This window comes from Ambystoma mexicanum, chromosome 1q (genome assembly GCF_040938575.1).
Source record: "Ambystoma mexicanum isolate Mex_15411 chromosome 1q, UKY_AmexF1_1, whole genome shotgun sequence".
Taxonomy (NCBI): Eukaryota; Metazoa; Chordata; class Amphibia; order Caudata; family Ambystomatidae; genus Ambystoma; species Ambystoma mexicanum.
The window spans coordinates 1,026,467,382-1,026,493,772 of NC_090922.1; the positions used below are offsets into that span (position 1 = coordinate 1,026,467,382).

Sequence of the window (26,391 nt, forward strand, 5' to 3'; positions counted from 1 at the left end):
AAATTATACTTTAAACTTCAAAAAAACGGAATTGTGGAAGAAATGCTAATCCAAAGAAGTGTCTAAAATCGTCTGCAGAAATGTAATCCTTGTACTGGAGATAGTTTGGACTTCTTTTGGTTTATTGAAAAACCCACATTGAATACAATGCCATACAATCGCCATCAGAAGAGGTCTGGAGGGAGCTCTGATTAGCCAGTCACCTAGGTCGGGATACAAATGAATCCCCGGAAGCACGCGATGCAGTGCTACCTTTGAAAGAACTGTGGCAAATGAACCCTCTCTGGATCATTCAGACCAAATGTTTGTTTGTTTATTTTATTTCTATAGCGCTCCGGACCCGGGAGTATAAGGGCGCTTAGTACAAGTTACAAGGCAAAGTACATGGTAAGTAGATCAACATATATACATACTATACAGACAGTAGAGGTAATAGCAACCAATGATGACAGAATGAGACATGTGCAACATGTACAATTTACAGCTGAGTCTAATTTAAGGTTGACTTTTTGTCAGAAGCCACCTAATGGCAAGCTTCCTGAACGACTGGAGGGATTTGGACGTCTTAATATTCAGTGGCAGGGTGTTCCAGAGTTGGGAGGCGAGGACAGTGAAGCTCGAGCCTCCAGCTCTTTAAAGGTTAATCTAGGTAATGTAAAACATAGGGTATTTGAAGATCTCGTAGTTCTAAGGAGGATTTCATAGTGAATTTGTTAGTAAGGTAGGGAGGGGCTAGATGGTTGAGAGCTTTGTAGGTAAGGCAGAGGGTTTTTAGATCGATTTTATTTTGGATGGTGAGCCATTTGCATGAGGTTCTGGTGGTGGAGATGTGCTCACACCTGGGAATGTTTAGTGCTGCCCGTAGCACATTATTTTGAAGGACTTGGAGTTTGCTAATTATCGCTTGATTGGCACCTAGGTAGAGGCTATTACAATAGTCTAACTTAGATTGTATAAGAGCTCTAGCTAGTGTGAGGCAGCTGTTAGAGGAAAGAAATGGTCTACAGGCTCTAATTAGTTTCCCTGTATAGGTAGTAGCTGAAGCGGTCGAGTTGACTTGTTTGGTGAGGTTAGTATTAGCATCGAGTTAAAAGCCAAGTGTTTTTACATTCTTGGCAACCGGGATAGTGTTACCATCAATTATGATATTGGAATAGCTGGGACTTAGTTTTTGTAAGTTGTTGGGTGAACCAACAATGAGCAGTTCAGTGTTCTCGTCATTCAGGCAGAGGCCATGTGTGGCCATCCATGCCTGAATGACAGAGAAGATTTCATTGATCCTGGCTACATCAGTTTTGGAATTGCCTGAGATGGTGAGGAGTATCTGGGTGTCATCCGCAAAGTTTGTGTAGGTGACACCCAGACGGTCCAGTTTATCAAAGAGGGGATTTCTGAAAATATTGTATAAGGTCGGTGAAACACATGAGCCTTGTGGGACACCACAGGTGATGGGGATAGGGTCTGCTGCTGCCAACGGAGAGAAGACTCTCATGGTTCTATTGGCCAGGAAGGACTGTATCCACGAGACAGCAGAGGGGGAAAAGTGGGCAGCAGAGGAGAGGTGATTGCAGAGTATTTTATGGTCAACCAGTTCGAAGGCGGCTGAGAGATCTAGGAGGAGTAGGATGGCAGCCTTGTCCTTATCTTTAATTTTGTCAATCTGACTTTTAAGATCAACAAGGGCAGTTTCTGTTCCATGCTGGCGCCGGAAGCCAGACTGATGCAATCCAAGTAATTGGTTGGACTCTAGGTAATGCTGAATTTGCAAGTAAGCAACTCTGTCAAGGATTTTTAACAGGAAGGGAATAGTTGTGATAGGCCTGTAATTAGTAGGTATGGCCGGGTCCAAGGTCTGTTTTTTTAGAAGCGGGAGGACCCATGACTGTTTCAAGTTATTGGGTACCGAATTAGTGGGGAAAGACAGGTTTATGAGCTTGGAGGTGAAGGGGGCGAGATCTCTTGCTGCTGCCTTTCTGATGTGTGGGTAGGGTGTTAAGTTGAATGTAGTTCTGTTCGCCAAGTGCATTAGCAAGGGAGGAAGCTGGAGTATCGTGAGGATCGTTGTAACCCAAGTTAAAGGGTATCAGGTAATATTATCCCCATATATATGGTCGCCGTAAATAATATAGCCGGGAAAAGGTTGTGGCGATATTATATGGGTGACCATATACATGGGGACAGGGGCAACAACATTTTTTTTTTAAGTTTGGGGGTTGCGGGGCTGTCCCCTGCATGTTCCATGCAATAATGTCGCCACAAAAAAACGGCAATTTTTCGGCGATATTTTTGCATGGCGAGATTTTTGTGGCAACAAAGCCACCTAGAATAATATTCTGTGATAAAGGTTTAGATTTTTCAGCTATGAGGGAAGTTATATCTTCCTAAAAGGAACCTATGGGACCAGGAGGTCTGTATATTAATTCCAGGGTGATGGTATTCTTAGGGGTAGTTTGAATTTTAATGGATAGGTGTTCACAGGAGTTTAGAGGAAGGGAGGTCACAGATCTAATATCCAGCAAGGATTTGAATATAAGTGCTACACCTCCTCCACAGGCATTAGGTCTGTCGGCCCTGAGGATGGAGTAGTTGTTTGGAACCACAAGGGTTAGGGAGGGACCTGCTGCGGCATGAAGCCAGGTTTCTGTGGTGGCGAGGAAATCCAAGTTTGCTGAACGGATGATGTCGGCGATTTCCATATGGTGGGCCACAAGGGATCTGACATTAAGTAAGGCTCCTTTGAGTGGCAAGGTGTTTGCAATGATGTTTTTGTTAGTGACTTTAGTTGTGAGATTGTTGGTCATTTTGTTAAGTAAGTTGGGGAGTCTCCAGCCTAGTCTGTCGTTGCGGGTCATGAGGTTAGGGTAGGCTGTAGGGCGATGTTCTAGCAAATTGCGTGCGTTCTGGATATTGTCAGAATGGTCGTCTGTGACGAGGTTAAGTGGAGGGTTACCTAAAGTAATGCTAATTTTAGTGCTTTGGTCTGTAGGTGCTCTGTGGGGTAGAGGAGACAACTGTACTAGAAATATCGCTTAACTAGTTAAAAACATATATAGTTCTAAAATAACATTTGAATTATCAAGGATTGTAATACCAGTCAGGAGAACAGGTTACGAGCTGAAGACAAAGGGCTGATTTATTTTCACAAGGTGCGCCTGCCTTGGTAACCTGACAAGGAAACAAAAAAATGAATTACTATAACCTTGGTATAGTGAAAAATCACATTTAGCCCCAAACAATCACGCATTTAAAAGAAAGACGAATACTTTGTTATATAAATGTGCATAGACCGTACTGCTCAGAGAGGACGACTTTGAAGGTAAGAACAAACTGTTAAAGTTGCATAGCACTTTAACAACTACATTTCTTAACTATGCCTTACTGGGGATTTAACCTTATATATACTCAGTTGCATCAATGTTTGTTCAATATGTGGTCACATTATTCTAAAACAAGTGTGTCACCTTAACAAAACAGCCAATAATAGAAACATACGTATTATTCACACACAGCCTCTCAAATTGCATAATTCATTTAAGTTCCAATTTTTTGTTACCATTGTATAGTCTGTAGTCGCTCTTCCCTAAAACACGTATATTCCGATACATGTATGATGTATTTCAAGAGAAATGTGTAATTGCTGTCTATTCGTCTTATGTTCATTCATGGAATGTATACTTTTATTCCTTTGAGTCAACTAGGCAGGTCCCCATCGTTGTATTTGAATTTGAACGTATATTCTAATATCAGGAGCTTAATACCATATTAGCTTTGACCTTGCACAGGTATTTTTTGTTTGATAATTGTGCTGGTAAAAGAAACTTGACACATATTTGCTTCATTTATAACTGTAGCAAACATTATTCAATCTGATTTTACAATGTCAAATAGGATCATTAGTGAAGTCATGCTGAAGTTACTTAATTTAGTTGCTCCATTTATTTGTATTATGAGAAACATAATGTAATATGTTCCAGGCTGAGAATAGAGCAGACTGTTTTTCTCTATTCTCGAAGGTCGACTGCAAAAAGCAAAAATACATTCCGTACACTTTTTCCATCACGACCATTTGGTACACTCTAAATAAAAATTAGAGCTCCCCTAACATCTAGTGTGGAGAGCAAGTATTCAGTAAAAAAAAAAGGTTTTCTGAAAACACTACCAAAGAAAAATTGGAACTGGCAGGCATTTCAAGGGTCAAATGCAAGGTATTCCCCCAAAAAGGGAACACAAAGGCCAAAAATAACAGATTGTTAAGGCCGAATTTTTGTGAGATGTTTGCATCTGTTTGAAAAAAATAGATGGGGTGTTGGGTAAGGGTATACAACAAAAGGAGAGGATTTGTGAGGAGTGGGGGATCTGCCCCAGATTTTAAAACGAGAAAACTATGTTGTGATTTATTTTTGCAATTTTAATGTAGGACCAAATACAATTGCACTCATTGTGAGTCTGCCAGTAACCCGCAGGAACTCCGGTCAGGCCTGCGAGTAGTTCACTGCCCCTACCAGCAAACTCGGAGTATGCCGGTCCGGGAAAAATGCCAGAACCTATTACCAGCCGTTTTACCAGCATTTTTCCCGGACTGGCATACTCGTAATGAGGGCCAATGTGTCACAAATTGGACATTTGGGACCAAGAAGTACATCAAGATCAACAATGTTCTTAAGTACAAGGATGGGTCTTCTTAAATATAAACAGGATCTTCCCGCAAGGAAATAACAAAACATAGGATGACCTTCTTGCATAAATGTCATTTAACAATGTCTTTCCCAAACTCTCGTGAATAATCAGGCTTTTGAGTATCCAAAGTCCTGTGGAACTACATCACTCCTTACAGATAGTATTGAGGTCAGCAAGGAGAGAGGCAAAGGATCAATCCCTACTAGCCTTCCTTTCTAATTCTTCCCACCAGCTTTCTAAACTGCCATTAGGCTGACTGAACCTAGCTGGAAGCTACTCCCGCCTGTTTACCTGCCTACAGCAAGACCTGGCCCTCTGGAACTTATTACTAGCTGACTAGCTTGATTTTGGCTCCTTGCCTCCCTTCTCAATATCTTAATAACAATCTTTTATCTCAATTGCTTTCTTCTTTCTCTTCCAATACTCTTCAACCCGTGGCCCATCTTCTTTACTTTCTTACTCTAAAGACGTATCGTCTTCACTCTGGCCTACCTCTACACCTTCTGCTGATTTGTTTCTGCCCCCTTACTATCATTTTGTTTTGTTGTCACTGCTATCCACCCCATTCCAGGTATTACTTCAACCCTCCAGTTCTCCGTTACTCCTTGCTTCAACTCTACTCCAGGTTTTATTTGCTCTTGTCTCTTCCTGCCACTCTACTCTGATTTTGACTTCTTCCTTTCCCACTATTCCTATAACCGCCTTCATCTCCACTCCTGGGTGTTCTTTCTTCCTCCTTTCCTCTGCCGACTTGAACTCAATTTAAGGTTTGATTTCATTCCTCCTGTGCTCTGCTATAGACTTCCACTCTACTCCTGATTTTCCTCTACTACTAGTTCCAATTTCTACCCCATTCCTGGTTTTACTTCCCCCTTTTCCCTCCTTTCTCTGCCCTTTGACTCTCACCAATTTCTGTAGAGGTTGCCACCTCCTTCTCTTGCTTGCTGCCAATTCTCCAGCTCCCTTTCTCAGCACTCCCCAGTCTTCAATCTCCAAAGTCTCTGCAGTACCTCCCCTCTCCAGCAGTCTTCCCTCTTCAGCCTTCTCCAAACAGGAGACGCCTGCTCATGTCAGCCACCACACTGAGCTGGGCTACCTGGCTTATATAACAACATTCCCTCTCACCTGATGGAAATTCGGGCAGATGGTTTGCAGCTGGGAGCCTAAATAGGTTGTGAAGCCCGCAGTGGTGTAAAGGGCGCGGCTGTTTTTGGCTGTGCGGCTGGACTTCTGGCTTTGCTGACCCTGCTGGCTCTTGTCTGCTTACCTGATCTGGAAGTATCATCCTGCTCCGACTCGCGTGAGTCTAACGGCTAGAGCCGTCAGCAGTTGTTGAAGAGAGCAAATTACTTCCTGTTGCTTCCTGGTTTCCCACGTGACCTGAGTCTCATGACCTGCTCCTGCCACTCCCACAGGAAACTAACATAAAAACTGCTAGCCGCGGCCCTTGCGGCGTGAAGCCCGCAGTCGTGTAAAGGGCGCGGCTGTTTTTGGCTGTGCGGCTGGACTTCTGGCTTTGCTGAACCTGCTGGCTCTTGTCTGCTTAACTGATCTGGAAGTATCATCCTGCTCCGACTCGCGTGAGTCTAACGGCTAGAGCCGTCAGCAGTTGTTGGAGAGCGAATTACTTCCTGTTGCTTCCTGGTTTCCCACGTGACCTGAGTCACATGACCTGCTCCTGCCGCTCCCACAGGAAACTAACATAAAAACTGCTAGCCGCGGCCCTTGCGGCGTGAAGCCCGCAGTGGTGTAAAGTGCGCTGCTGTTTTTGGCTGTTTGCGGCGGTAAGTACTGCCTTTGTTAATAACAGTTTATTACACGCATCATTCGAATACTTCCGTATCCTGCGTGCGTGCGATAAAAATCACTAAAATGGAACCCACTAAACCACGTACTCGCCTTCAAGGCAAACTAGAAGAAAAGGTTTCTTTGGCAAACAAAAGCCCAGCTGAACTCACGATAAAAGCAAAGCAAATACCGAAATTAAATACTAGTTCTCAAGTAGATCTGACGGCAGAATTACACCGGCCTGAAGATCAGGCCCGAAATCCATTGGAAATTCAACAAACTCATGTAAGTCCTTTACCAACAATGCAGATAACACAGAATAACAAGCCTAACCCTCTTTCATTGAAAGGTAAATTGAAACATACACCTCTTTCTCACGTTCTTCCGATCGCAAATAGAAAATTGCCTCTACCTGCTATCCTCACTGAATTTTCACAAACAGAAATGGGAACGACTATCCAAGTCAAGGTAGACAAATCAACACATAATATTCACCATGAACCCTCATCCTTGATTTCCACAAAACAATCCAGTCTGTCCACAGTACTTTCTCATCAACCTGTCGAACTAGTATGTAACTCTACTTTTGAGGATCCTTGCTACACACCAACCCTTAGGGAACGAGCTAAAGCAGCCAAACAACAATGGCAATCAACCTACGTACCAATTGATACAATAAATAGCGAGAAATCCAAACCACTTTCAGTTCGCATTGCGCGTCTATCACTCGATATAACCGAGATCGATGCGATTATGGATTCACAACAAAAAAGAGAGGAAGTCTTTGGAGCAATCCAGAATCATACTCCAGTTCCAAAAATTAATACTTCAACCACAATTGCCTCAAAAGGACCCCAGGTAACCATAAAAAACTCACCAAAGTCCGCTCAAGACCTCATAGAGCATGACTCTTTTTCATCACATAAGATCTCTGAAGTATCCAATGACGCTCCTGAACTACCTGAAAGACTACCAACCACGATGTTAGACCTACAAAATTCGCTGGTAGCTGTACTATCTGTAGCTATGATCCCCTTTCTAAAATTACAAGAAGCGATGGTGAACTCAACCAAAGATCAAGATACTCTACTTGCTATGATCATGACAAAACAAACTCATTTAGAAAGCTTTACTGGAACCTTACAGGAACGACTAAAATATGAAGCGGTGGCATCAAGATTGTGGCAAAGCCGTCTGGCTGAAGTGGCAAGAGTCGACCGTGCTGACAAACAAAACCTGATGGAGACCGTATCTTCCATTACTAAAAAAATGATGGATGAAAAAATCAAAAAACAGTCATAGGTGTTGCCTCAATCTGCTTGGACAACAAAACAAACCCAAACTGTATCTAGTACTGTTCAAATAGATGTTCCAACAATAGATCAGTGGACCCAATGCGAGAAGCAACCATTCAACAATGGTCTTCTGGACCCAAAACACGATATGCCCATTTCTAATGCTGAACCGGCATTATGTACTCTATTTGATATCTTTGACCTGACCAAACGAGGCTTGGTGGGAAAAGAACTTCATTCCAAACCAAATGCAAGGAAAATCCCAAAAAAATCTCAAACAGGCTCGCGGGCCTTCTTAAGGAAAATGCAAAACGTACAAAAATCTTTGCAAGAGAACACAATCAAGAACGTAGTAAAAACAACACCAAAGCCCACTAACTCGGTAGCTGTGACTGCCACCATACCAACTGATACTAGAGCGAACTCGCCTAGCAAAAGAGCGGATTAGCCACTGTCTGAACCATTAGACATTTTATTGACAGTAATAAAACAAGACTTCTCTTCTAAAGTGACTCTTCCATCCCCAGCCAGTGAGAGTGGTACCGAGGATGTTTCTATCCAGGAAGATTCAACACAGGAGGCTTCCATCTCCTTGGATCCGCAAGATGACGCATTTCTCGTTCTTGATGAATGCAAAGATTCATCTCTTGATTACTCAGATATGAGTTTGGCCAATCAGGACTCCTCGAACATTTCTTTGGATTACTCAGAGGTGTCAAATGACGATTCATGGCCCCATTCAGAAATGAAAAAGAAACCAAGCAATAACACGACTTTTCCCCCTCATTTAGATCCACCTCTAGTCAGACCAACTTTTTTCAACCCGAAAAAAAGGTCCTACGCTTTTAGAATCTCTTTAGCTCCCAGTTCAACAAATATTGATGAGCCTGTAATTTTGAATAGGGCTAATGTTCTACGACTACTAAATGCTATTCCACAAACGGCGGACATCAAATCACGAGACATCAATGTGATTATATTTCCCAACAAAGAAAAAATGGAATCAGTACAGATTGATTTTTTTTGTGAAGAACTAATGTACCGCATATTATCCACTAACCAGCAACTGGAAATCTTAGGTTTCTGAAGCTGAAGAAATTACTGTGTCGAGTTTAATGGCTCGGAACAAATGCAGCAATAAACTCGATGGATTCCTACCATTACAATAAAATGAACACAAGTAAAGAGGCCCGAAACACACAGAAAAAACATAACGATCTGTCTGTTAATCCAAAACATAACGATGGAGAAAATTATTTGACCTGTACAAATGAGGCTACAAAAAAACGAGGGATATGGCGCGAGCAAGAGCGGATCCCTGACACTGATTCAAGATCCAATATGAGCCAAGACGGTTGGCCCCTGAACAAGACAACCTACCTATAACAACTAACAGGACATCAAACCCAGGCGTGCGCAGTCTCTCTATGCTCATGGAACACTAGAGACCATAAACAACTTTTCACTGAAGGCTCAATTGCACTTGCTGAACTTGATATAATATGCCTACAAGAAACTTGGTTAAAAGAAGAGGTAGTATGCGAAGGCTTTATAACCCTAACAAATCCTGCGATCTCTTCTCAACAGGCATGCTGATCCTTGTAAAAATTAACCCTACATAGACAATTGTATCAAGAAAGAACATTCATCCTTGGGCCCAGTACATGACCATTCTCATACCAACTCCTAATAAAGATCGAGATCAACGTATGGAAATCATCTACATTACCATTTTCAATATATATTGGAATCCGACTGCGATGAATGACAACAAGTTCCTCGATTCCATATATGACGAAATTGATAATATTGCCTCGGTCAATCATGGAGCAGAATTCATAATTACAGGGGATCTTAACATCCATTTATGTGATAAAGAAGGCCTTAAATTGGAGTCAAATGCATTATCAGCCAGAGCTAAAAAATGGGTCAAAGAATTATCCATCCGTAGTATCCTACTAATTGATCCAACTGTGAACAATAAAGGAGTACCTCTTTCGACATGGTCACGTGAAAATTCAACATCCATCATTGACTATATCTTTACTTCAGAAGGGATAAGAAACCTAATCATTTCTACTGACAACACTCCTCAATCCACCAGCGACCACCATCAAATAAGAATCACATGGGACACGGTAAGAACAAAATATCCACAAATAAATTTGCCAGCTTTGGAGATCAATAACGGTCTTAGTAAACTCTGTATCAAAAACCATCAAATACCTGGCTTATTATCAATCTTTAAAGAGTCCCTGCTTCAGGACCAAGCAAAACTTAACTACGGTTGGATTCTTGAGAAATATCAACAACCGTGCCATAAGATAAATAAATCTACTAACGTACATAAACATCAATTCAATTCAGAAATTGTACTGAAGAAAACGATTCTCCAAAGGCAAATTAGGCAACTAAAAAAAATGAAAGAATCCGATTTTGAAATTAAAAGAAAAAAGAAAAACAAAAATACTCAAATGCAATTAAAGCAATCAAGGCCCAAATAAAACAGAATGATGCTGAAGCAATTCTAGCTGCACTCAAAGAGAAAAACACAAGGCATTTATGGTTTCTATTGAACGCCAGTCCCAAAGAAACATCTATGATCCAAGAAGTGGAAGCTCAAGAATGGATTAAGCACTTTACAACACTCTATAATCCCTACCCCAATGTCTCATTAACCGCTACAACACAGAACGAGGATTCTTGGAATCTCAATTGGGATGTTTAGTTTAGTTTGTTTATTTATAAAGCGCATCCGAACCCTCAGGTAACTGGGCGCATAATCATGTGTACAGCAGAGTTACATATCGTTACACGAGCATCATATTACAACAGACAGAACGTACATTAGTCCAGGCTCTGAATGTTTACATACAAGAGTAGAATATACCAAGAAAAGTATGTACAGAGAATATGCAAAAAAAGAAAAAAAAAGTTACAGTGGCTAACGTGGACCGGGTTACAGGTTGGTCCTGAATAGGCTGTAGGTGGAGTAAACATTACTACAGGTAGAGAGCGGCGGCTAGCTGGTCATGTCGGTGAGAGTCTGGCTGTTTAGGCTAGTAGCCATGATTTTACCATGGCTCTGAATGGCCAGAATGCGGCTTCCGATCTAATTGTAGTGGGGAGGGTGTTCCAACATTGTGCTGCAAGCACTGGAAAACTGGAGCCCCCTGCTGTTTTTAGGTTATAATTAGGGATCTTTAGTTGGTGTAGGTAAGGTGTTCTGGTGGGTCTAATGGGGCAGTGTCTAGCGAATTTGTCAGAAAGGTATTGTGGGGCAGTATGTGATAGGAACTTGTGGGTGATGACCAGTGTTCTTAGCTTAATTCTGTCACGGATCGGGAGCCAGTGGACTTCTTTTCTAACCGTGGATATGTGCGCCTTGCGCGGGAGGTTGAGGGCACATCTTAGTGCATTATTTTGCAGGATCTGGAGTCTGTTCAAGTTTTTAGTGGTAGTGCCTAAGTAGAGTGTGTTGCAATAGTCGAATTTAGACAATATCAGCGCTCTAGATAGGGTGAGGCAGCTAGAGGTGGAGAGGAAAGGCCTACAGGCATTGATCAATTTATTGGTGTATGAGGTAGTTGAGATGGTAGAGTTTATTTGTTTCTTTAGTGATAGGGTAGAATCGAGGTATATACCTAATGTTTTAACCTCTTTGGAGACTTTTATGAAGTTGCCATCAATGGTAAAGGATTGGTACCTTTGGTCCAGTTTGTTGAGGCGAGCCTGGGAGCCTACGATAAGCAATTCTGTTTTATCGTCGTTAAGGCAAAGACTGTGTGTGGCCATCCAGGCTTGGATTTCTAAATAGATATCATTAAGCTTTGCCGCATCTTCTTCACAGCTGCCAGTGAGCGTGATGAGGACCTGGGTGTCATCTGCATAATTAGTGTAGCTGACACCCAGATCGTCAAGACGGTCAAATAGGAGCTTCGTGAAGATGTTGTAAAGTGTGGGAGAAATGCAGGAGCCTTGCGGCACTCCACATGTGATTGGGATAGGGTCCGCAGCCGCAGTGGGGGCGAAGACTCTAGTCGTCCTGTCAGACAGGAATGACTGGATCCACTTAGTGGCATTCTGAGAGAATGCAGCAGCCGAGGAGAGGTGTTGAGTGAGTATCTGGTGGTCAACCAGATCAAAGGCAGCAGAGAGATCCAACAAGAGCAAGATGGCCAGTTTGCCCTTGTCTTTGGCGTCAACCATTTGGATTTTTAGATCCAAGAGGCCAGTTTCAGTCCCGTGCCTTGGTCTGAAGCCGGATTGTCGCAGGCCTAGGAGGTTGTTTTCTTCCAAATGTTGTTGTATTTGGAGATAGGCTACCCTGTCCAAGATTTTGAGAAGAAATGGGACTGTGGTGATGGGCCTGTAATTTGTGGGGATGTTGGGATCTAGGTTAGGTTTTTTTAGCAGGGGTAGGACCCACACTTCTTTAAGGTTGTTGGGGACCACTGAGTTTTTGAAGGAGGAGTTGATCAGAGAGGTGATGAGAGGGGCTAACTCATTAGCACCATCTTTGATGATGGATGCTGGGCAAATGTCACCTTTGCAGTTGGATGGTTTGAGACTGGCGATTATTTTGATTACTTCCTCTTCTGTGACTGGTGAGAAGTGGAAAGATGGGCAGATAGGGGTAGTGTGGTTAGTTTTGCTGCTGGGGTTCTGCTTGAAGGCAATGCTAGCTTTTTCTGCTTCTATCTTGGTTTGTAGGAGGGAAATTTTGTTAGCGAGGGCAAGCTGGATATTGTTACACCAAGCCTTGTCTTTGATGCAGTCCTCTGTAGGGGGCAGTGGTGATTCAGGTTCTCTTAGTATAGAGAAGAGTTCTTTGGTGCCAGATTTGGCATTTTGTATTCTCAAGTTGTAGGTCTCTTTCTTAGCATTTAAGATGGCGGATTTGTAGGTGGAGGCAGCTGAAGCAAATTTGTCTTTAGTGGAGAGAGAAGGGGCTTTTCTCCAGCTAGTTTCTGCAGTTCTTTTAATATTACGGAGAGCTTTTAATTCTGCTGAGAACCATTTGTTGGAGTGGGCAATAGGTTTGGCTTTTCGTTGTTTGAGAGGAGCTATCTGGTTGAGGGCTAGTTCTAAAGTATTGTTATATAGGTCTACTATGGCTGCTGGGTTGTTTTTTTGCGTGGGTACATTAGCTTTACTGATAGGCGCGAGAAAAGGTTTGAGGTTCTCTATAGTGATGTTGCGGTTGTTTCTGGAGATTATTTGAGGTAACTTTGTAGGTCGTGTGGTAGATGGTAAGGATCTAGGTAAAGAGAAGGTAATAAGATGATGGTCAGTCCAAGCACAGGGAGTGATGTCAGTCAGTGAGAGGTTGCAATTGGCATCTGCAAGCCAATCCAAGGATCTTCCTTTTGTATGTGTAGGTTGATTAATGTGTTGGGTGAAGCCTAGATGAGTAATCGTGTCATTAAGGGAAGTGGCTTGGTTGTCATTGGGGTCATTGAGTCCTAAGTTGAAATCTCCCAGAATGATGATTTGGGATTTCGGTTTCAAATTGGTGGTGAGTAGGAGAGAGATATCCTCTTCAAAGGTGGAGGGGAGTGCTGGGGGTCTGTATATAATATGGAGCAGGATGGTTTGTGTGTCAGATAATGGGAGTTTGACGGATAGAAGTTCGGCTGAAGGTAGGGTTGTGCTGGTTACTTCTCTGATGTATAGGGTGGATTTTGCAATAATTGCTTTACCTCCGCCTATTCCATTTTTAGTGTCAGCTCGGATGATGTTGTAGTTGTCTGGAGTGGCTAGAGCTATTGTGGGACCGGCTGCTGGGTGGAGCCACGTCTCCGTGATGGCGATAAAGTCTAGGTGGTTAGTGGAAATAATGTCGGCAACATCAGTAGCGTGGGCACCCAATGAGCGAGCGTTGATGAGGGCTCCCTTGATAGAGGTCTGTGGAGGGTTAGTTTTCGTGTGAGGTGGCGAGTGCGGTATAGTAGGGTTGTGACTAGGTGAGAGTTCAGAAAGTGAGGTAGGCTGCTTGGGGTTCGTAGTCTGATTGGTGAGCATTCTAGTGAGCTTTGTGACAAGATTAGTACGATAGCTGAGTCTATCGTTTCTAGTCATGGTCAGTGGGGCTGCGTTCAGGCATGTGGTAGTGGGTACAACAAGGCAAGAACCTAGTCTTGTATTTCTAAGGGGTGTGGGACAGGGTATGCATGGTGAAGGTGGGCGGGCGAATCTGTTTATCCATTCTATTGTAGATAGTAGGTCTGGGTAAAGTGGTGTGGTTGTGTGGGCGCGGAGCAACGGGAGGAGGGTAGCCATAGTTAGAGTGGCGCCTCTAAATGTGGCCATTGTAGGTGGCTTGGCTCTGATGATGGGGGCAGTGAAGTTCATAGGTTATTAGCAAGGGTGCAGTAGTAACTACAGGTAATGCACAACACAAATCAACTGAGGTCTATTAGCGGCCACAACACAGATCAAATGAGGTCTATTCGCGACCAAAGGGCACAATGCAAATCAAATGAGGTCTATTAGCGACCGTAAGGCACAACACAAATCAAGTGAGGTCTATTTGTGACCAAAGGGCACGACACAAATCAAAAGGGTCTATTAGCGACCATAAGGCACAACACAAATCAAGTGAGGTCTATTAGCGACCGTAAGGCACAACACAAATCAGGTGAGGTCTATTCACGACCAAAGGGCACAGCACAAATCAAAAGAGGTCTATTAGCGACCATAAGGCACAACATAAATCAAGTGCAACACATGATGCAGTGTGGCACCATCTAGGTCCAGAATAGTACATCGGCTGCATTAGGTGACGCCTAGGTTTGGGCCAAGTAGGGTCATGGATGCAGGTGGCGCAAAAATACAAGACATACATCAAAATATCAGGCGTGTGGAAGGCCTTCAGCAATGACAAAGCAACGAGGGGCAGGGCAGTACCATGATCAGGGTTGCGGAATTAGGGGATGACTGCCTGATAGTGCGGGATGCAGTTTCAGGGAGCTGATGCCTGCGCAGAATGCAGATTGAAAAAGACAAGGGTTTGTTTGAGCTACTTATAGAAGAGCATACATACAATAGTACGGGTTTTAAGCTCAGGTATTCACAGTTATGCAGATTCTTACTGGTGACGGGCTCATATGCAGGAAGGCAGAGGCGTCAGTATCAGGCGAGGGGGGGGGCTCCTAATCTGCTCCTTGACGCTCCATGTCGCGAACAGGGTGCAAACAGGGGCATTTGTATGGGCCTTCGTGTGGCCGGCGCTTCCGCCTGCCGGCAGATGCGTGGAGAAGAAGTTGGTGCTAGTATCCTAGTAACGAGGCCTCAGCCTCGCTTTCATGCCGCACGGCGCCCGGCACAGTAAGGTCAGGCAGGAGGGTCAGGCAGTGCAGGATCGAGGGAATTCTGCCCATTAGCAGCAACATTTCGGTGTTGCAGGTGGAGGGAGGGTGAGGTTGCGGGGTTTAGGCCTTACCGTAAACAGAGCAGGCCTTCCGTGGCTGTCGATGCACGGTGCCGTAGATGTGGAGGCCAAAGCACGTGGTGTGCTGGAGCTGCTTCCTGGATGCGGATGCTGCTGCACATGAGGAGGGGCTCCTGCCCTCTCCTCGAGTGAGCTCCTGGCGAGGTGACTGGGCTCCAGGGGCAAACAGGGGCCTTTGTATGGGCCTTCGTGTGGCCGGCGCTTCCGCCTGCCGGCGGATGCGTGGAGAAGAAGTTGGTGCTAGTATCCTATCAACGAGGCCTTAATGATATAAGAAATACAATCATGAATCTGAATCCCTCCAGAGCTCCGGGACCCGATGGGTTATCAAATGCTATGCTCAAAGCAAATCCGAACGAATGGGCAGCATTCTTCATTCTGCTTCTGCAACTTATCGAAAAAACCGAAACAAATCCCTCATAGTTGGACTTTGGCCGTTTTGATTCCTATCTTCAAAGCTTGTGATCGCAAAAGCCCGACTAACTGCCGACCCATTGCCCTGCTGGATCCCCTGGGTAAATTATTCGCAGGATTTCTTGTTAAAAAACTTAACAACTGGGCTGAGGAGAATGCAAAACAAGAACAAAGGCAAACTGGCTTCATGAAGAAAGTTGGAACAAGCGTCAATCTACTGCTACTGAATCTGATTAAACATGAAGCGATAATCAAGAAACATCAAGTATATGCCATCTTTATAGATTTAAAGATGGCTTTTGATTCAGTGAACAGGTCAAAGCTTTGGTCCAAACTTATGACCTGGGGTTGTCCAGCCTCTATTTTGAATCCCATCAAGCAGCTATATTCAAATACCTCGGTTAGAGTCCGGCTAACCAATGACGGAATGGTAACATCTCCCATTCACACCTCCAATGGTTTGAAACAAGGATGCCCATTGGCAGCCTGCCTCTACAATTTGTATACCTACGACTTTAGAGAGAAAATCCAAAACTCAGCTGCAAACCCACCAAAAATCAACAATGAATCTTTTCAGACATTAATATATGCTGATGATATTATCATTTTGGACAAAACCATATCAGGTCTACAAAAATCTTTAGATAAAACTCAAGAATACATGCATGAGAACGACCTGGTGATTAACGGCAATAAAACAAAGACAATTAAACTTGCCTCCCGTAAAAATAATAAATCAACTCTGAAAATATATTTAGAAAGTAACGTGATCGCTGTAACAACGTCATTGAAATATCTGGGTGTGATGATCAACTCTTCCGCTAATGAACAAGAATGGAAGAATTATATTGAGGAAAAAGCCAGATCCCTGGCCAGACAAGGCTGTTTCTTTCAAAGAAAGTATGGAACATACTCTATAAAACCCATTATAGCCTTGTATAAACAAAAAGTAATCCCTATTCTGACGTATGCAACTGAATCCTTGGTCAACCAAGAAACCATAAACTGGACCAGGTATGAAGCACTGTTCTGGAGAAAAACTCTCTCTCTCTCCCAAAATCGTTTCCAATGGCAAGAATCCGTTACAAACTAGCTATTCAGTCCATCAGATCAATAGTTTTGTGGAAACAAATGGACCTTCTCAGGAAAATAATCTCCAAAGACAAGATCCCGTCACTGGAAATATTGAAAGAAAAAAAAACAGCTCTCCACATCACAGCACTTTCAAAATGGGTTTCTGAAATCCAAATGAAGATGCAAACCAAAGATATCTCTGAAGAAATGCTGATCAATAGACCTCCGCACGCAAAGAGAAGAATACAGACCAATGATTGGATCCAAACCATAGCTGACCAAAATAAATACAATAGATATCTAAAATGCCAAACAGAAGCTAGAGGTCTCCATGAGTTGCCTGCTTATTTAAATCTATTTCCAGATTGTAACATTCGTGATCTATTTCTCAGATTTAGGTTTAACATCTTACCAACTCGGGATTACCATTCTATGATGGACAAAACAAATAAAACAAGTCGTCACTGTCGCTTTTGTAAAGACACAAACTGCAAGGAAACTCTATTCCATTTGATTATGATTTGCCCGGCACTGAAGGATCAAAGATCCTTGTACAGAGACTACATCGGGTTATCGAGGAAGCAACTGACAACCGAAGAAAGATGGGACAATTTGTTAAGAGGACAAGATAAAAAACTAATTCTGACAATAATCAAATTTTGGTTGGCAATTACTAAGTGAAAGTCAAAAGGAATGAATGAAATATAAATATTGATTTTCTTGATAGTCTCACTCTCCTTTTTCTCCCTTTTTTCTTTCTCTCCTTCCTATTCTTCTATTTTTAATGTAATACTTCATTGATCTGTTATGTAGAAATGAAAAGTTTGTAAAATCAAACAAAACATTTTAAATAAAAAAAAAATAGTTTTAAGGTTGGGATTGGCTGGGCTCTCTCACTTCCTGATAGCATTATGCTGAAAGGGGTGGGTTAAACCCAAAAGAGCCCTGGTGGCTATTTTGAAACTCTTTGTGCATGAAGAAGCTATACAGGCTGCTTATGTGGTGGATATCCTGCTGTGCCGCTGTTGGGAAGGTAAGTGTGTCAAGGGGTCTCTATGGATGTTTAGGTTTCCGCCATGGGATTGCTGTCTTGAAGAGTTTTAATATAGCCTCCCTGCATTTGAAAGGATAAATATTTCCCTGATCCATTCGGAGTGCTATGTTTGAGAGAAAAGGGCATTGTGGGAGATGTCATCAAAGGGTGGTTTGCCTATACAATTTCGATGTCTAGGCCCTGAGACTAGTTTTCTTGTGTCTTCTCTGGCTACAGTGACAGGACTGGGTATTTTGCTTGGTGTACCCTCTCCTCAGCCCAAAATTCTGCTTCCCAGATCCAATTCTGGTATTGTTTCTGTTTCTGATAGGCATTGTGTGAAACATATTTTCCCATTACTGGTTTCCCTAGCCACCCAGTCTCCTGACTCATGGTCACTGGACGAAGTTCCAGGCAGGGGTCGTCAACACACATGGCGATAACAGCCATATGTGTTGATGCCAAAAAGGCATTCAACTGTGTGAACTGGACCTTCCTTGAGCAAATCTTAGTCAAGTTTGGATTTTGGAATGTTTTTGGATGCCTGTTTCAAAACTTGCATGCCAGCACTATGGAATGTGCTACGAGAAATTACATTGTGTTGTGACATTTAGGTTGAGACTGGGCACATGACAAAGCTTCCTAATCTCCCTCTTTTTCAATTAAATGATAAAGCCCTTGTCAGCCTTGATCAGCAGGGGCAGGCATGTTGATGGTATTCCCTTGATGCGGCAGATGAACGAGTTAGTACTCCTAGACTCTGAACCCAAGATCTTCTGCCCACTGCTATTGGGCATTGTGTACTGCTGTCAGAGGGTTTCTTGATATTAGACCAATTGGGACAAAACAGGCGATCCCATTCTGTTCATGCTATTACATAGACCTTTTTTTCCTCTGTAGTCAAGAATGGGCCAAAGACAGCATTGAGTACCATTTGAGTGCAGCTAGTGAGGTAAATGGCAAACCAATACTAAAGAAATTGAAAAGTGAATTTGACAAATGGCAGAATCTCAACCTGAGGATATAGAGGATACACCAGCCGAGGGCTGTGCAAGGCCGGGAGCAAGGTAAGTGAACTCGGTTTAACATAGTGCAGCCTAGCAGAGGTGTAGAAAGGGTAGGGCCTGAGCGGTCAAGTCCCACCCAAACTCTATATAATGCCAATTCAGCAGTGCTGGGTGGACATGTGCAGATGTTAATGTCACTGCGGCAGGCCCAACTACATTAGCTGCAGGCCCCACTTGTTAGACAATCCCGACTATGCCTCTGCAGCCAAGATTTGGAATCGATCAAACCAACAGGATTTTACTTACCTCTGTTACTCTTGAACTCTTTGCAGATTAAATTAAGGAATCTGCTCCACCAATACAGAATTCGTGAAGACATACCAGGCTAAAACTTTACCGAACTCAATTTAGCATTACGAATAGCTAAGGGGGACATAACTTTGCTATTTTCAGTTAGTATCATGGATCTCACCTCTCATTGCCTCCATTATTTTTGACCTCTACTGTATTTCAGCCATTATTGCAATATTTATATTTTGTAATACCCATTCACTTGAAAGGAAATATACATTGTATAAGAGGTAACACATTTTCTCTTTACTTATCAGTACAAAGAATTAACAAGACCATACACCACATTTTTCTCGCTAACATTGGGTTCTTTTCTTTTAACTATAACAGAGTTACTAAACCAACGATATACAGCACAACTTTGGCACATTATCCTCAGGCTAGCTGCGAATGAGTGTGACATCAAGAATGACCTACATCACTAGGTAAAACATATACTGGATGGTCTCATGTTTACAAGTGAATCCTTTTGAACGTTTTGAATACTAAGCACGCATATGCAAAAAAGCGTTTAACTATTATTCGAATTCATCCTGTTTTCCTCCTTTTTCTCTTTTCATGTTACTGTCCTTATGTCCCCATGTTTGCCTTCCTTTGTTCTTGCATTATTGTTGTTTTCACCCAACTTGATTATTACACATTGTGGCGTCATGCCATTACTACTGCGGCTCAATTATCGTGTGCATTTCCACTTTTGTACTTGATACAACAACAATGGTACAATCCTATGTGACCTATCCTCGATTACATTTCTGATTTTATTTGATATGTACTACTAACTAGCCTTAAAAAAGACTTTTGTGGGTTGAAACACGTGTAGGCGTTTTTTTTTTTATCTCATTGTGGTATTTCATCTTGCAGTTTATCATGCTTTGTTTGCTTTGAGGTCTTTTTATCACCGATTTGATAAGACAACTGCTGAGCACTACGCATTTGCTGCTCACCATGAATAAGCTTTAAGCTGGGACGAAGGTGCTTGAAACAGTGGCCAATCCTGTGAAGTCTGCGTTAATAGAGCTGGGCGGTAACCTCTTCCTGCATCAAAACACTTACCCTTTGGGAAACCCCAGAAATAACCAAGAATTGCTGCAGATTAAGAGGCATGGATAGCCGGGAGCATCTCAAAATGGATTCAGGCATGGTCCAGAGGGACCAAACCTGACTTCAAATTCGTGAAATTCACAGACAAGTTGTTTGAGTGTGAATGCCCTCACTATTGTGATGTATACGGGGCGTACCTGGCGAGGCAGGGCCTGGCAAGCAATACAATGAATGAGGGCCACACAACAGCTTGCATTCTTGGAGCGGCAGTGTCCTCACGGGCTTTCCAACTCCCTTTTATTTCCTTTCTCACATGGTCTCTTAAAGCCATGCATCACAAGACTTTCACAACTATTTTACTCTGGAATAGATCAACTCTCACCAGTCCCGGCTGATGGGAGGGGGGCAGGCAGAATCCCCTCCCTGCAAATGCTAATCTCGAGTACTTGGTTTCCTGCATTGGTCATTCTTGGGTGTCCGGCCTCCAGAGTGGACTCTCAGCCTCGGGCCATAATGCTCTCCTTCATTAGGAGTGAGGAGATATCACCTCTAAACACTTCTAAACTAGATTTGTAGACGACACTCAGCAACAGAGGGCTGTTCTCCATACCTAATTGATGCCAGCCATTCTGTATTCTTTTGGATGCTTCGATAAAATAGGTCTACAAAATGATGATATAAAAACAAAACTAATGGAAAATATAAACCAACTTTCACTCTCCACTGCCTTGTGGAGGAAAAAAAGGAATTTTAAAATCAGACAACACATTTGTAAACATAAAATATCAACGTTTTTGCAAATCCATAAAAAAATGATAAAGGTTAAAATGTACTCTTTTCTTAGAAAGAATGACTGGTACATGACTAATGGAGCCTTTGCAGCAAGCGTATGCTATCGTCCATGACCAAGGAGAAGACTCATGGTAGGTTCAGCGAATGAATTTAAAAAGCCACAAATTATCTTACATGCAAAATCATGCAAAAAATCATGCAAAATCATGCAGAATCAGTGGCACACGGCAAAGAGGACTGAGAGGGAGTAGATGAAACTGAGTGCCCTGTGATAGAGCTTAGTGGGTAGCGAGCAAACATTGCATAATGGTAACCAACAGTGGACATTTTCAACAAAGAAAGAAAATAAAGAGGATTTTATGTTGTTGCAGTTTTTGCTGTTAATAGTGTGAAGGCATCATGAAGTAGACACAGTCATCTGAATTAAAGTTTGGGATATAAACCTTTATTCAACAGAAAGCAGGTTGGGAAACGGCCTAACATGCCCTATGGTAATGTGGGACTTCTCAGCCTAAATAAACTAAGGACTGTCTGTGGCAGGAAGTCCAGAGTAAAAGTCCCAAGCTTACCCTCACAGCTATTTGTATAGAATGGGATGGCAGCATCAAAACAAGAAGTGTTCTAATAAAAGTTCAGAGCTTCTTCCAGCTCTTGGTATGGATCCGGTTAACCTTCCACAGTGTTCAAGACAGTTCACAATGCAAAGGGGTTCCCTTCCCCAAGCTTTCAAGTCTTTCAGCTTTTCCAGCTCTTCTGGTTTGGTTACCTTTCACCAATTTCACAAAGTACAGTTCCTTAATTTCAGTTCACACCAAACTTACTTCAGATTCAATTACAAGCTTCTTTGCGGGTATTTCAAGTGGCTTTCCTATATGTCTGTGTCCTCAGTCTAGGTGTAGTTATTGGACCACATGGTCCACCCATTACAGGTCACGCAACTGATACACCCTCCTTGTCTCTTCTTCCTTGTATGCACGTTACCACTTTACAGCTGTACAGTGGTACTTGGTTTATTCCCGTTTCACATCCTCATGATGCTTTACCATTTCTTGTTTTGCAACTATTCAACAATATCTTTCTATGGCTCTTGCCAATGCTTGTTCTCTCAATTTACATAGTTACTTTATAGCGTAGGATTCCACAAAACTGCTTTGATTCGAATCAGTATTCAAAAACTGCTTATTTTCTTGCTTCCATTAAGATCAATCACTTTGTAGAAACCAGCATAAAATTCCCAGTATACTCTTCTGCTAGGAACTTGTACACTTGTTCAATGACGTAGTCACAAGTTAAAATATTACAGTTTTCCCTGGCCGGCCTTTGGACTTGTCAATACGGGCACTCTCTTAACACTTGGCATTGCTTTTATCCTGTTGGGCCTGGAAAATGATTGTCCCCTCAACTCTTGGCAAGGCTTACAACCTCCTCTTGGCAGTTGAAAAAGCTTGCTTAAACTCACACTTTCATTTAATTCATCCTGGGGTTTTGCTCAGTTCCAGGTTAGCCTTTCTTCCATCTCTTTTACAGTTCGGTATTCACAAAACCTTACATTCGGATTTCTTAGCAGTTTCATGTCATCATGATTATCAAACACATTAATTAATTTGACTGACTTCGAACTCGACCGGCATTCATATCGTCCAAACGGCCGCTCGCTCACTCAAAAGCAACCAGACCTGCAGCAACCACGCGGTCTACACCTAAGCGCCCCGGAGACACTCGGGCTTCTCTGAATTACCGGAAATGCTTTCTCCAGGTGGTCTTCTCCTCGATGGCATGCTCGCTGTGGCTGATTCTTCTCCTGGCTCAGCGTGCCTCTCTTTCAGGGTCTCCACTGCTTATGCTGTATAGACAATGTTCATTCATAACATAACGATTTTTGGTACTCTGCATCCCTCTTCCTCGTCCCAGTACCAGAGTGGTGTCTATTGGGGAAAGATTTTTGGGAAAAATAGGGTAGGGATTGACAACAGCCTATAAAGGCCTGGGGAATGGTGGACTCATTGTGAAAGGGGAATGGGGTATACTGTGTCTCACCCAAAGGTTCCTCGTCTCCCCAAATCTCCTCCACCCAGGTAGTTCTCCCTCGCATATACACCCCCAGGGTCAGGTTCCGATGATAGCGACAGCCTTTCCCTGGCCACATGGGGGCAGGATATATTAGAGAAAGAGGTGAGTACGCCCTCAGATTCCTCACATCAGTTATACAGAGAACAGCAGACCCATTGCCATTTCCATAGATAGAAAAATAACACTGGAAGAATGGTGCCCTGGTACTTATCAACACCTGATATAAATTAAGGCATTAAAGATGGAGGAATCTGATGTACCACCTTGTTGTTATGGAATATTGTATATAGTTCCTTTGATTTTAACCCTCTAACTTACTCTAGCAGTGAGCATTCCGAGCAGCTTCTAAAATGGGTATCGTCCACATCACTAGTATAATTAGTGTGGTGGCCAAAGGCTTATGAATAAATACACAGAATGCAATATTCAAATCCCAAACGGTCTTCAAGATCATCATGCTTGTACAAAAGAAAGAGCCCACACAAATGTCAATCTGCAGGATTCAACATGGATTCTAGAACTGGACACCTCGTCCATAAATGAAAGAGCATGGGGAAAGAAGTATGTGCCTGGATATGTCTTACCCAGAGCTTGCGGATAAGGAACAATTTATATTGAAGTCGTATTAACATGCTTTTTGCAATTTAAATAATATAATTTTATTCCAAAAGGCCTAGGCTCTGGAATGCTTGAAAAACATCCTACTTGCTTATATATAGCACAGGTCAATGGTGAATATCAGCACATTCAATTCTCAAACCATGAATAAAACGGCCTTCCAGGCTAAGATATCCCCTTCAGATCCAGATTGTTCATGTGAACATTCATATCCTCCAAGAAGCAAGTGTCTCGATTGGTTGGTTGTCCAGAGTCACCCATAACCTTATTGTAAAGGCCTGTTTTTCATATCCACATAGTTTCTGGCTCAAAATGGATGGTGACCATGAAAAAAAAACAAATGGATCCATCCCTGTGTGACGAATCCCAGGATATCGTCCCCGATTCCCTACGGTGAGCCCCTTCCCATGAGACCAGGGAAGTGAGGCTGCTACCCGATATTCCCCCTGGGGGTGGTACTCAACAGGAAGATTGCAGGCACAGTGATACCTCCTATGGGACCAGGGGCGACTATCCAGGGAAACAAGGTATTCCCAGACTATCAACCTCTCCCTCTACTACTTGTCATACACAAACTCCTTCAATACCCCACACGTCAACATGTGTAGCCCAGGTAGAACGATCTACAGCCTACTTGCAAAGTACTGAGAAGACTGAGAAACGCAGAACCATGAAGATCACTATGAGAAACAACTATGGTGAACAATCTAGTGGCTCAGGAAAAGCCAGTGAAAGCCATATCTTAAAAAGAAGTGAGGGACAATCCAAATGGAGAAGTGCAACCTGGAGGAACCGGGATGTTCCAAGGCGAGAGCAGAGGGGAGGCCAGGAGAGCACAAACCGAGTTACTCGTGACAGAGAAATCCCAGAAGGTCCACCATGGACGGACCAGCAGAGAGAGGCCACAAGCTACCAGCCGGTCAAGGATGCTGGTAAACACAGTCATAGGGAGATGTGCAGCCCGCAAACAGGGGGATGCTGCAGATGCACTGCAGCCCTTGAAGAAGCCAAGCAAAGCCAGAGAAAGAAGTTGAAGAGACCCACAAACAACTGTAGAACGCTGATAAGCACCCTGTGGCGCTCTTGGTGGCAGTTGTAAGGAAGGCATGGTATCAACAGTAAGACAGACACAAGTGACCACAGTTCAGATGCGTTTATTGTGCTTCAACAAGGGTCTGATAAATGCCTAAAATAATAATTATGCAGTCCTAATGGAGTCTCGAAAAGATAAAAGGGGCTATACTAAAATAAAACTATTGCCAATACTTAGCCCTAAATACAAAATAGTGTGTGGTAGTGTTCATGAAAAAGAAAGACGTGATCACAAAATGATGTGTCAGGATATTCTGGCTGTTGGCCTTCGTTCCCCACGTTTTCAGCACAGGACAAGGTGGTTCACTTGAGCAAAGCACACACTCTGGCTTCTACGGCACAAGGATATAGTTCCATTGCCAGCATCAGGGCCTTCCGTGCCCAAGTATATTTACCAACGTCTCTTGATTCAGAGGGCCTGATGTACCAAAACAAAAACACAAAGTTCCTTTCCTCTTACAAGTACTCAGTTTAGGTGATTGACCCTGGATCGTGCTCAGCAGGGCTCAGATCCTTCCTCTTACACAATTAGTCTCCCTCAGCCGGATCGGAACAATTTTAGTTCACATTAAACTTTCGAAGACTTTTGAATGTGCACAGGGTTTAGCTTGACCCGTTGCAGGACCACTTTGATCTCATAATACCCTCTTCACAGTTGCCAACCAGTTGGATGCCAAACAGAGACCTTCGAATGAGCACCCACATGGCGCCGGACCACTCTGTCTACGGTATCTTTCTTGGCCTCCAAAGTTCAGTCACTCCTCTGGTTTTCAATTATATTCGCAAAGGTTCGTCAAATACGTTTCACACACTGTTCTCTTTAGATTTCTCCATACATTGTTGCCGCTTGCAACCTTGGTTCTAAAACAGGCTGGTTTGGTATCAGTCTCTCCGACTCACCGGCTGTGCTGTCTTTACTGGTGCTGCTTTCTTGTAGGAGCCAAGGACAGTGTCACGGTGGCAACTGCTCCTCCCTGCCTTGGTTATAGACGAGGGAGAGCCTGCGGTACCTCCAACACACCATGCAGGTTACTTCAGCTTTAGTTTCAGGTCTAGGGTTCTTATTTTCCAAGGTTCACCGCAGTAACAGTCTAAAAAGGTTAATGGCATTTACCTCCTTACAACCCTTTCTGGTCTCGCCATCTTTCACCTCGTATTAAACTGCCATCTTGGTACTGCTGCTTCCTCGTGTGCTTTGCCTTGCTCAGAGTGTGCTTCTCTGCTCCGCATTTTATCCATGTGGGGGAAATGTGATGGAAGTCAGGTGTGTAATGATCAGTAATTGCCTGATCGTGCCTGACCATTGTATTGGGACATGTCAGGTATACAGCTCTGGTGTTATTCCATTTTCGCTCACAGTGAGCTGTCCATGAGAAAGTGTTTGTGTCGAGAAATTGAGGGGGGTTAAATTCCCCAGTATCCTACCTGGTAGAATGGGGAAAAGGTGCTACAGGGAAGGGGATACTGCGTCTCACCATCTGATGTCCCACTCAATGAAGACCCCCCATCCCGCACTGGTCCGCCCAGGAACTCGATCAAAAAGCGATGGCCGTGTTCTGGCCACTTGGATGACAGATCCCCGGGAATGGTTGGTGGGATCCCAAATGGAAGAAGTCTAGACAAATAAGGGTCTGGAACTCACAACACATAACAAGTAACCTCCTAAGCCTTCTTCCTCATGGCAGT

General features: G+C 43.2%; 1 protein-coding gene across 1 annotated transcript in view; it reads right to left on the minus strand.

The window, feature by feature from the left end:
• Window positions 1-26,391, minus strand: part of DNAI3 (dynein axonemal intermediate chain 3) — a 2,012,519-nt gene that overhangs the window by 810,907 nt on the left and 1,175,221 nt on the right. Inside the window, exon 14 of the mRNA XM_069641699.1 lies at window positions 3,092-3,165. Within this exon, the coding sequence (XP_069497800.1) occupies window positions 3,092-3,165 (74 nt within the window). The remainder of the gene's footprint in view (window positions 1-3,091; window positions 3,166-26,391) is intronic.